The sequence below is a fragment of the Carya illinoinensis genome, chromosome 9, assembly GCF_018687715.1.
Source record: "Carya illinoinensis cultivar Pawnee chromosome 9, C.illinoinensisPawnee_v1, whole genome shotgun sequence".
NCBI lineage: Eukaryota > Viridiplantae > Streptophyta > Magnoliopsida > Fagales > Juglandaceae > Carya > Carya illinoinensis.
The window spans coordinates 10,627,086-10,639,252 of NC_056760.1; the positions used below are offsets into that span (position 1 = coordinate 10,627,086).

The following is a 12,167-nucleotide window of genomic DNA, read 5'->3' on the forward strand; positions in this document are numbered from 1 at the left end:
TTTAACTTAATAATTAAAAAAGTGTTTTTAAATGATGTCGTGAATTATTAAAAAAAAAAAAAAAATTTAACTTATACGGTAAGTTTTATATGTGGCAGCCTCCTTGTTAAAATGACCATACAATCTACTAGCTTGAATTTCATGACTGCAGAGTTTTTGGTACTTTGTCTGGTCCAAGTTAGGTCGTAATCAGATATTTTTATCTGGGGGGAAAAATTATAAATTTTTTTTTCGGGGGGCTAAATTGTTTTTGTTTATTTATTTATAAAAAGTATAGATTATAAAAAGCCTTTTTGAGCAGTTGAGTTTATGGTTTCTGACCTGTAGCTAAAGCCTGTGTTGTCAACTAATTGGGTTTTCTCTTCAAGAGCCCTATAAACTAATTAATCACATAAGCCAAGCCAATTTGCTTCCTTGGCTCAAATTTGACAGGGATGGATCTGGGTCATACTGTTCTGAAATCAATTAAGAAAGAAAGAAACAATAAAGTATTCTTGCAGAAAAAGATGTCCATATTATTCTTTCCCCATAATGCTATCCATATCACATTTAAAGGCATCCTTTTCACATTCATGGGCCATATAAGAGACCTTCTTCTTCTTACTCCTCTCCACATTCCTATAACATTGCTGCTATTGCTACTATAATTACTGTTAGTATTACTAATATTACATGACTCTTTTCCACCAGTCCTCGTGGGCTCGTTGAAATGTACCCACTCCTTGCCCTGACCGACCCAAGACTGGCATATCCCACCAGCTGTTGTGCTGAGCTCATTGGCGTAAAACAAATCATATTCCTGGCTGCTGTAGAACATCTCTGGCTGTTTGCTACTATTGCTTCTTACCGTAATCCAATGTTCATCCCACACCCAATCAGGCATTCTTTGAGACGATGCCGTGCTGATTTCACTTAATTGCCGGATTCTTTCCCTGGGAGAACTTAAAGGAATTTTACTGGTCGGGTTGGTTGCATCTACCTCCCCAATTGGGTCCCAAAAGCCTTGATGCAGTACACTTGTTGGAGTATCCGAATTAAAAACACTAACTTCTTTTGAAAGAGAAATGGTCTCTTCAAGGAAAGCGTGACTTAGAAGTTCACTGGCTGACCACCTCTCAACTGGGTCTCTCTTCAAGCACTTGTCCAAGAAATCCTTTGCTTGCTTTGACATCAAGCTAGGAACCTCCGGGACATCACCCGAGTACCCAATTCGGTAAAGGGCAGATACCGGGTCTGAAATCTCCGGCCAAGGTGACCGCCCGGTAGCCATCTCGATCATAGTGCATCCTAGAGCCCACACATCTGCAGGGAACCCCTGTTTCTCTCCACGCGCCACCTCAGGTGCCATGAAGACGGGTGTGCCGGCAATTACCAAGTCGTCGTCTGACACGTCATCAAGCCGCCTAGCACAGCCCAAATCAGCAATCTTCACCCCCTCATGCGTGACCAAAATATTGTGACACTTGATGTCACAATGCACTATACCATTCGAGTGAAGGCATTGAAGCCCCAACACAATGCTGCGAGTGAAAGCTTGGATCGAGGCCTCGTCTAGGCAACCACCTTGGTTGTGAATTGAATCGGCAAGGGTGCCGTGGGGTGCATATTCCATGAGAACATTGTACAGAAGCCTACCATTTTCGAGTGTAATGTCGCATCCCTTGTATGCTACAATTTGAGGGCAGTTTAATGTAGAAAGAGTTTTTTGTTCCCTTTGGAGGAATTCTGATTGAGTGAGCTCCGTCGACTTGACGGCAAGAACTTGGCCCGACCCATGAACGGTGGCAATCGAGACCGTGGCAAAAGAGCCCCGGCCGATGGTTTGGCCCCTGGTCCAGGCCATATGGAGAGCTGAGCAACCTGAGCTAGGAGGGTATAAGAGGTTCTGAAGGCTTTGGCGAACAGGCAGTTTGGTATATACGTCTGTTTTGTTTGGTTGGGGGGATTCAAAATGTGTATAATATATATATATATATATACATACAAAGTCTTGCAACTTTGGTTTGGTATGGTTGGCTTAATGCAAGAAGCCACTTCGTGGGTTCCACGTGGCAAAAGGAGAAAGGATGAAAACTTTGGTCGGCGGTTAGATAGCTTAGCTATGAATTATGCGGTGCACATGTCGTCACGTGCTCACGCGAAGAGTGCTGTGATATACAAAATATAGGTCTTATGGATGAGCACGAGCATGGATACAATGGATGGGGATCATTGTATAATGGGATATTCCAATGTTTGGTTAGTTTTTAAAAGTGATTTGACTTCGTGGAAGTTGGTGCTCCAAATACAACTAAAATAAAGCCAACCCTTTAGCAATAATCAAGCATAAAGACAAAGTTGTACCTAAAGTAAATATAATGTGTGGTTTTCTGTACCAAACTAGCCTGGGTTTTCCTTGGACGAGAAGCTGCTTGCCATCTCAACTAGTTTATGTCAGTTCGATATTTTTGCTCCTTTACAAGATGGCGGCCACATCTGATTCTTATGCATGCATGTAGATTCATCATCTGGAAAAAAAGATAAAAAATATTAACAATCCAAACCCTTTTGTTATTTTTGGACATTTCGACTCAAGAGCACCATGTTGCAAGAAACTAGCTAGATGGAATGTATCTGGTATTACTATATATGTCAAGATTCATGCTGTGTTAAGAACTCCAGCTGAATCGTCTACTAAAAAGCTGAAATTTTGATGCCGAGTTACAAAGACTGACTCAATCATTTCGCTGACATGTACTGGAGAAATAATTATATGATTTTGTGTACTTCTTTAGATTTAGACGAACAAACCAATGGGAAAAAGGGGGGGTAACTATTTGTTTTACTTATGTTAGATGGTTAATCTTGATTAGACATTTCAGAAGCATATTTAAAAGGTACGTGTGTGAGAAAATTGTTTAGGATTAAGGTATAAGGTGTATACTTGGTTACTAAGATTACTTTGGACTTGTAGGTGAAGTTTCCAAAAAGAAACGAAGGAAAGGCCAAACTACGAAAGGACAAAAGAGTAGGCTTTGTGTAAACGACTCTAAAAAGTAAGAGGATTTCCAATGGAATTTAGTTGAAAAGGTAAAAGCCAAAACTGCCCAACCCAAAAAGCTCACATTCTCACACCAACCCGTCCATCCATCCCACACTGTGCATCTATCTGTTTTTTTAGATGTAGAATTAGTACTTTTCTCAGCACAGCTCGGTCTTAGATGGGTTTTAAGCTTTTGTCAAAAAAAGATGGGTTTGAAGCTTTGGTGGCAGCAATAGCATCTGTGGTATCTATGACGTTATTCCCCTCTCAAGCAACCCAATCGCTGAAATCTCTTTTCTTCAGATAACATCTCTGATGTATAAGCTTTCGGCAAAAGCTTTTTGGGACCCGCGTCTTTCATACAAAGCACTGAATTTCGGCTCTGATGACTGATCACTCACTGAGTGCAGTAGACGTAGATTACCAGGCGTGCTGTATATTACCACGGGATGTGAGCTTGAGATCATCAAAATAAATTTATAAATTAATTAAATTTTATAGAATATATTAAATTTATTTTATAATAAAAATAATTTATTTTTATAAAATCTCTTTAATATTAAAGTTTCTTTTTTTTTTTTTTTTTTTTTAATATCAAAGAGAGCTTTCAAACATTTAGTCGGCGTTGTAAGCGTGGGTTCGAATAAGACGTCAAAACATGCCTTCTGTGTCTTATAATAATAAAGAAGCATGAGCGCTCGCTGACTAGAAAAATGGCAAGATTGATGCAGTGTCTCAGAAGGTTGACGCGGTCTAAACTATCTCACTGACCCACGTTACAGAAGATCTTAGAATCATAACACCAAACACTCAAATCCAAAGTTTTTTTTTTTTTTTTTTTGGGGGGGGGGGGGGGGGCGGTGGTGTTTGGTAATCAACTTATGCATATATTGGATTCATATATGTATATAACAGCACCAAGGCTTTTAATTAAATACAAAAACTAATTAGGAGAACATATGGGCTATGTCGATACATAGATAAACCATCCAAAGTTTATCATGCAACATTTAATTTAATTTATTGGGATATTAAAAAAAATTGGAAACGAAATAAAAAGAAATGGTTACTTTCAGGCTTTGAGAAGCATGCAGCTCATCACAGTGCTAAATTTTAGATATTGAGGTCGTTATATTTATACCCTTACAACTAAAGTTTCATAACAGAGGGGCTGCTGCATGCTTTCCATGCCCGTACGCATTCAAATCGGAGATCACCAACTAAAGTTTCATAACAGGGGCTGCTGCATGCTTTCTATGCCCGTACGCATTCAAATCGGAGATCACCAAGCTTGCTTGCACCCAGTCTTGTTCCAAGCACGTCAATTAAATATAAGGACAAAGTTTAACATCACCTAGCAAGCTTTGTGCCGGACATAACCTAAAGCGTCCTAAACGAAGTTCTACTTGGGGGACCAATTGTTTTCAAATTCAAATATATATATATATTGAAAAATAGTGTGAATTAGTGACTCACATAAAATACTTATATGGTATAAGCCAATAAAATCTAAACCTCAACTCCAGGAAACACAACCACAAAATCAGCCAACGTCTAAAAAAAAACAGAACAAGAGGGAAGAAGAGAGGACTGGGCGAGATGTTTGGTCTTGTAAGAGAGGTATAGGGAGGGAGAGCTCCCATGAGTGAGGAAGAGGAATTTCTGATGTTCATCTTGTCTTGGAATGGAGTTATTTGAAAGCATTTAGAAAAGTCCGGATCAACAAAACGATATTATGAAATTCCATGACAAACATATTAAACCATTCAAATACACAAGCGAATATATATACAAGCACCTTAACATTCCATCAATTCAGTTTGTCAAGCTTATGGAAGGCAGACATTAAACAGGGAATGAAAAGATGATAGCCAGGAGTAGCTTCTTCATGCTGCCTCTGCAAATCCAACTCTCAGTTTGCCATAATCAAAGACGGTATGGTAGCGACCCATGAAGACATCCCCCAGGATCCTGCAATTGCAAAGGTGCCATTTTCAGTGAGAATCATCAAACCAGAAGCATCCCCCAATGGGCAAATCCTTTATCATGGTAACTTAAACAAAGATAAAAGGATAAGAAAGAGATTGAAAATATTGGTAATACCAGAGAGGTCCACGAGGAGGAGGAACATCCAAAGCCGTAAAGCCGCTGATGCACTGAGCAGCAGAACCCTCACCCACCTTAAGTATGTACTGATGACACCATCCACAAAGTCGAAATCAGTACAATGACATTCTAGTTATTTATCAATGAAGTTTTCTTTTCTGCTGACACACAGAAGGATTTGATGTTAAACAACGCATGCTTCTTGTTTTTTGCCTCTTAATCGTTCTATTTATGTGTAAAACAGATAAAGGCTACAGAACCAGAAACAGGACAAGTGGAAGGCAAACAAAGCCACATAAGAAGCAATTAGTGATTATTAACTCTTAGAATTTATGGAGTTCGACATACTCTGAATTTCCATCTGTTAGCTTAACAAAACCACTCAAAAGCGAAGACTCAGATAAAACCAAAATGATCTTACATTTGGGAATGCCTTGGGGGCAATCCCTTAGCTGTGGCCGAAAGCTAGTTACCCAAATCCAGCAGTCTTTAGGCCAAACAAATTATTTTGGCGATGAAGTGACGAACAAATAGAAATAAAAGGTTCATAAATCAAAGGTGGTCTATTCGTGCTAGAAACATAATCTCCAGGTCAAAGGTGCAAACAAACAAGAACAACAGTAGCAACCATGCTATCAAGTCAAATGCACCATATTATTATTAATATTGAAATTCATCTTTCAAACTGATGAGTAATATCAAACATATGAGGGTAAAACACTACCGGATCTACACTACTTGATTAGACGACCAATTCAAAATCCAACAAAATTGCAACTTCTAAAAAAGCAAAAGAAGTTCGGGATAGTTTGGGATCACATCTTACCTCTTGAGGGGAAAGCTTAAAAATCTTTCTGCCAATTGTGAAGGAAACACTCGGCATGGAAGAAACACGCCCACAGTCCACAGCAGACTCTCCCATAGGGCTTGGCATCCGGTTACAAAGCTGTGAAAGTATCAGAGGGTCAAGCAAGCATAAGCAGGCAATGTTTTTAAGATATAGCAACTGTGGTACCATAGGTGTTTCACCTCATTGACATAGTCCAAGATGTGATCTTGCGTCTGATTCTGCTTTATCTGGTTTTGCATCCATACAACAGCCATCTCACAAGCAGGACACATGGCATCATGAATTCCATGAGACACTTTACCACTGCTCTGATCCACGACACTCTCAATGCCCATACTGTATCAATACATTCATAGACCAAAAAGTTAATCTAACCACTACGTTCAGGTAACTATTCATGTGGACATCATCAAGTGTCATGGGTTGCCCCCAAAAAAAGGGTGACAACACTAGTAATAATTAATTATAAGCATGACAAGAGAATGAAAAAACACAATAAAAATGCCAACAGAAAATCTTGTGACTTGACCTAACAACATGGGTACCATCTAAGGTGCACAATACAGCACGACAGCAGATAATAGAATGAAGAGGATGGGGCGGCACAAGATACAATATGAGAATTTTTAATCGAACATTACTTGGAAAATGGTTGTGGAGATACAATATGGCATCAAAAGCGCTATGGAAGTTGGTGATTGAGAGCAAATATGGAGGCTTATGGGGGGATGATGTACTAAAGAAGTGAGAGGGGCATATGGAGTGGGGTTGTGGAAACACATAAGAAGAGGATGGGGGGTCTTTACTCAACACAAGATTTTGTCTGGGAGAGGGCTCCAAGATTAGATTCTAGAGTGATAGTTGGTGTGGTAATAGTGCTCTTAATGGATTTATTTTCTTCACTTTTCCGGGTTGCAAGTGCCAAAGATGTTTCAGTGGCTGAAGTCATGGTGATATTGGGCGAACAAATCCAGTGGAATATCAATTTTAGTTGGGTGGTACAACATTGGGGAATGAGTAGCTTTGAAGCCTTTTTCAGCCTTTTGTACTCCATAAAACTGAGCTACCTGCAAGAAGATATGTTGTGGTGGATACCTACAGGTAAAGGTTCATTCTCAGTTCGCTCTTTTAACAAGTCTATCACACAAGAGCCCAATATTTAGTTTCCATGGAGAAGGCTTTGGAGACATAAGGCATCTCCCAAACCAACATTCTTTGTGTGAACAGCTTCCTTGGGTAAGATCCTCACAATCGACAATTTGAGAAAATGTAGGGTGATCATTGCAAGTTGGTGTTGCATGTGTAGGAATGGGAGTGAATATGTTAACCATCTCCTACTACACTGTGAGACAGCTAGAGGTTTATGGAATGAGGTGTTCAGTAAACTAGACTTGGCTTAGGTTATGCCTAAGACAATGGTGGCAGTTCTGGCCAGCTGGACAAATCTAAAAGGCATTCAACATATTAAAGTTGTGTGGAAGATGGTCCCTATATGCATCATGTGGTGTTTGTGGCAAGAGTGTAATGATCGGACATTTGAAGACAATGAGAGATCGGTGGAGGAACTAAAAGCTTTCTTTATTAGAACTGTATGTACTTGGGCCATTGCTGTTGACTTTAATGGCCTGGATCTACATGATTTTCTTGTCTCTATTGCGCCTACATAATTAGGGCATACTTTTGTATTGTACCTGACTATGCCTATTTTTTTATCAATAAAATTTGTTTACTTATCAAAAACAAGAAATCAAGTAATTATATGGAACTAAAGAGAATGATAAGAGGCCACATGAGTATAAGAATATTTGAGTTTTACCTGACACCATGGGAACCATCGAAGGTGCACAATCCAATCCGAGAGCAGATCTTCATTGGGTTTACCTGTTATGTACAAATAAAAAAGCTAGAAATCAGTCCAATAATGACATCGACATGAACAGTCTCCAAAGGGGTAAGTACTTTGATTTGCTGAGAACTATAAAGTGTAGTTTGAATAATGAGATGAGATGAGATAGTTTTATATGAAAGTTGAATAAAATATTGTTAAAATATTATTTTTAATATTGTTATTGTTTTGGAATTTGAAAAAGTTGAATTGTTTATTATATTTTGTGTGTGAATTTAAAAAAGTTGTAATGATGAGATAAGATGAGATAAATCATTTCTGAATCCAAATTAAGCCTAAATCTTTCCCACCCAGTATGAAGAAGGATAAGAAGATCATAAGCATATAGTCAGACAGGAAAAACATGAATTAAAATTTAATAAAAAGCAAGTATTTACCTCAGCTACAAGCAAATCAATAATTGATTGTCCATACTGCTCAACAACTGTCTTGCATTGCTGACTAACAACTCCAGAAGCTCCAATTGCTTGATTTATCATAGTAATCACAGTCTGCAAGAAAAACCACCATATTTCTAGAATAAGCATGCGTTATAATACATGCATTTAGCACAGCCAAATGAATTTTTTAAAGGATAAGCATGTATGGCCAAAGCCAAAGATTAATAATATAAAGGTAAGGTGCACCTGCAAACCTTTAAGACAGACAAATGAATGGCAGAAATAAATGTAGAATCCAGCCATCAAATAAAAGAAATGGGAATGAGATACATAAGAGTGTGACAGACAAGCCACCAAAGCATTGCAAGAGTAATTATACTTTCAATGGTCAAAGCTTAGCACAAAATAATGCATGTACGGCAATAGATATATAAAATGTCTCTTCTCATTTTGCTTCCATTATTTGTCATCTTGAATTTCATAAATATTATCATCCTACATCAAAACTGAGTAAACAAAATCCATTTCAACTCAAAGCAAACAACGACTTTGAACATATCAAGAAGAAATTGATAAAATTCATACCGTTGGACCTGCCAGCAGGGAAGTGCCAGAATCTGCAATAGCTGAACAACCACCAGCACAATATCCTGCATAGCAATATGGAAAAGTTAGACCCACGAAATTAAAAGACCCAAATGATGTGATATTTACATCTTCCCTAGATTTCCAAATTTTATCTTCTCTCCCTCATAAGAACATGTACTTGGAATTGTGAAAGAACATACCGGTAGGTTTATCACTGATAAGAACATCACCCATGTCAAACTATCAAAATAAAATATCAGTGATCAAATAGAGAAGATAATTAGAAAAAGAAAATATTGAACAGTCACTAACCACGGCAAAAGATTAAGTTTTTAGATAACCTACCTGCCAATAACCTTTGCGTGTCACAGGAACATAAGTGTGCTCGCCCTTGTAATGATTTGGATCTACACCACCAAAGACAATTTCACCCCCTTCTTCGTCCTCTGCTTTACGGTTGAGCCAGAATGAAAAGACTTGTTCTTGAACAAGACCCTGTTCAACCATGTTGTACCTGTACGACCAGCAAGTGCCTCATCACACATGCAACTTAAGAACTTTTTTCAGTAAAAGACCAATCAAAACTAAATATGACCACACATACCACAGAGGAACAGAATTCCCAACTGAAATCTCTTGAAATCCAAGTCCTAATATACCATCAAACTTTGCCACTAAAAAAGTAATACTAGGCTCTCTAGTTGCCTCAATAAATTCCTGAAGAGACCAAACAGTATTCAGTATAGTCTGATCAAACTACTATCAGAAGAAGCATGTTGAGGGTAAGATGCTCAAGGTACCTGATCCTTCACAACTCGGTCACCAACTTTGACTTCGTCATAGCTAAAGAAACCAGAAATTGCTCCACTACCATATTGGATTGCAGCAGATGTCCCTGCACGATAAATATTACCAGATGTTTAAAGACATATATATAATTGCAATGTTCGCATGCCAATGTCCCAAATACACATGCCTTGGAAATGTACATCATGAAGTGGGCATTGTAACTAAAAATCACAGAAGTACTGATATGCATGTTTTATGACGAACTTAATGCTCATTGGTGACTGGGTTCTCCATCCCAGCAAGGAAAAAAAAAAAACACCACTTGTTTCGCTAAAATATCTCAGAGAAAATCATCTTGGAACAAAATGAAGTAGAGACCATTCCTGCAATCTTCCTACCTCACACAGCCACTCAAGATTTGGCGAAGGATTAGTTGGGTGGGTAGAAAATAAGTCACAATTCAACACGCCACGTCCCCCAAAACAAAACAACAGGAAAAATTTAAGAAATCCCACTAGATTCCAAAAGACCTTAATGTGTATGAACCTTCATATCACTCTCCCATATAAGTCAACATAAACATAGAAATAAAATTAACGAATTTATACCACTCAAAATTAGTTTTTGAATCAATAACCTGAAATAAACTTAGCCTAGGTGACACAACAACTAACCATTTTTCTTGTAGGTGCTCGAATAGCTTGATTTGTACTTAGCATGGAAAAAACATGGCACCTGCAACCATATACGCAAAAACATCAGCAATATCCTTGAATAAAAATTTCTATACAGCCAATAATTTTCATTTGACAATCATTCAACACAAACTGGAGCATAGAAGCTCACCGAGAGATAGCACTTAGATGATGGCACCCACAGATTAGAGCTGCCAGTGTCAAAAATTACAGTGAAATTCTGAGGGGGAGTACCGATACCAATCTCACCATAGTACTGAGCATCCAAGTAGTTCTTTAAAACAACAATGTCTGTGTCCTCAGAGTCACCGAGATTGTTAGGGATATGATACTTCCTTGTAGAAGCTCTTAAAGACTCTGCCTCCTTAGACTCAAGCCGTGAGGCCAACCGGTTGTTTTTGTCCAGTTTCATCTTTTTCAAGCCAATCCTAACAAAGCCATTGTTGGAAGCAGAGGTGACCAGAGAAAACAACATGGTCGAAATAAACAGAGATAACACGACTGCTTGCAAGTTGGTTCCCATGTTTACCTATTGGTCCACAACGAAAAAATAATGAAGATTAGCAAAAGCCTTAATGGGCCAAAACAAACAGACATATATATATATAAATATATAATATGTGGGTTAACAAAAACCCTTTGGAGAATGCGTGAGTTGTTTCGAAAGAAACAAAACATCTGAAAAGGTGTTTCATTGCTGAATTATTGTCTTAGTTAAAGGTCAGTTACATATTTTAGCTTCAGATACTAACATTTGAGCTTAGTTAACCAGAGTATAAAAGAGAATACAGAGTGATTCTAAACCGCATTTCTATCGTTTCGGCAATATTCTGAGCAACCAACCATAAGGAAATGTAAGCAAATCAAGCATGATTACTGTTTACTTGCTTCAAAAGGGTAGGGGAGTGGAAGTCATCCGACATGAAAAAGAAGAAGCCAGAAACACAGCCTAATCCAATATTAGTTTAAATGAGTTGAAGAGACCTTCTATAAACTACGGCGTTTGCAGACGAAAGCTCTTGAGCAACAATATAAAATAAAACTCAGATTTTCGTTCATCTTGATTTTACGCTGTTTTCTCGCCAACCAACCAGAGCTTAATAAGGACAGGCATTACAAGTAATCCGTACTTTCGACCAAAAAAACACAATCACCAAAACAAATTGCAAAATTTGCATGCAAATACTCCAAACACTAACATGAACGCGTCAATGAACAATAACCACAAACTGAAACCGTCGATTGTCATACAGAAAAGTAATCCACAAAACAAGTAAATAATCGTCCAACCCAACATTTCTATCAAAACCAAGAAAAAAAGCTTCAGAAACAATTTTCCATCGCTTCCTTCTTCGCATGGATGAAACAGCATAATTTTTGAGCAATTAAAAGTAAAACAGCAATGGAATGATAATCTGAGACATTATAAAAGCAAAAGAGAGAGAAGAATTACTCCCGTATTAGCAAACGCAGAGGAGAGGAAAGTTGACGAAAAGAGAAAAGAGAAAGGGAAACGAAGATGGGATTTAAACTTGGCGAGAGAAAGGGACGGAAAAACTGCCTGTCACTGGGTTAGACCCACCAGGTCCAGCCATGCTTTTACTCTCTTTATATAGAGGGAGGCGCAATTCCAGGCTTTTCCTGCAACGCAAAGAACGAGTGCCTCTCCGTGAAGTTTCTGACAGAGATGGGATTGTAACCGTTGGATTTCGGTCCACGATGGAACCGTTTCTCCGACTGGCCCGAAAAAGAGCATGACGGTTTTTTAATCAGATACTCCCGCGTTTAGAGTGCTGAATCTGAGATCTGGAGTTAAAACCGTTGATCGTGG

The 12,167-nt window shown here is 38.4% G+C and overlaps 2 protein-coding genes across 2 annotated transcripts; both read right to left on the minus strand.

Moving 5' to 3' along the window:
- Positions 1–424: 424 nt before the first annotated feature.
- LOC122275309 (mitogen-activated protein kinase kinase kinase 18-like) lies at positions 425–2,256 on the minus strand. The gene has a single exon (XM_043084316.1). It carries the CDS (start codon positions 1,841–1,843, stop codon positions 446–448), a length of 1,398 nt encoding a protein of 465 aa, XP_042940250.1. The 5' UTR covers positions 1,844–2,256; the 3' UTR covers positions 425–445.
- Positions 2,257–4,739: 2,483 nt separating this feature from the next.
- Positions 4,740–11,963, minus strand: LOC122276551 (aspartic proteinase-like). The gene is made up of 14 exons (XM_043086373.1): positions 11,790–11,963; positions 10,488–10,865; positions 10,316–10,376; positions 9,653–9,747; positions 9,457–9,569; positions 9,198–9,366; positions 9,053–9,092; positions 8,850–8,914; positions 8,262–8,375; positions 7,795–7,859; positions 6,158–6,314; positions 5,955–6,074; positions 5,126–5,214; positions 4,740–4,993 (listed from the first exon to the last, which is right to left on the minus strand). The coding sequence occupies exons 2-14, from the start codon at positions 10,857–10,859 to the stop codon at positions 4,909–4,911; spliced, it is 1,545 nt and encodes a 514-aa protein (XP_042942307.1). The 5' UTR covers positions 10,860–10,865; positions 11,790–11,963; the 3' UTR covers positions 4,740–4,908.
- Between the last annotated feature and the right edge of the window lie 204 nt (positions 11,964–12,167).

Bases quoted from the DNA above. Each gene is read 5' to 3' on its own strand.
- LOC122275309 (XM_043084316.1), bottom strand. From the start codon at position 1,843: ATGGCCTGGACCAGGGGCCAAACCATCGGCCGGGGCTCTTTTGCCACG.
- LOC122276551 (XM_043086373.1), bottom strand. From the start codon at position 10,859: ATGGGAACCAACTTGCAAGCAGTCGTGTTATCTCTGTTTATTTCGACC. The intron at 9,367-9,456 runs GTATGTGTGGTC...CTGGTCGTACAG, and splicing joins GGGAATTCTGTTCCTCTGTG to GTACAACATGGTTGAACAGG. The intron at 5,215-5,954 runs GTAAGATGTGAT...TGGTGTCATCAG, and splicing joins TTAAGCTTTCCCCTCAAGAG to TACATACTTAAGGTGGGTGA.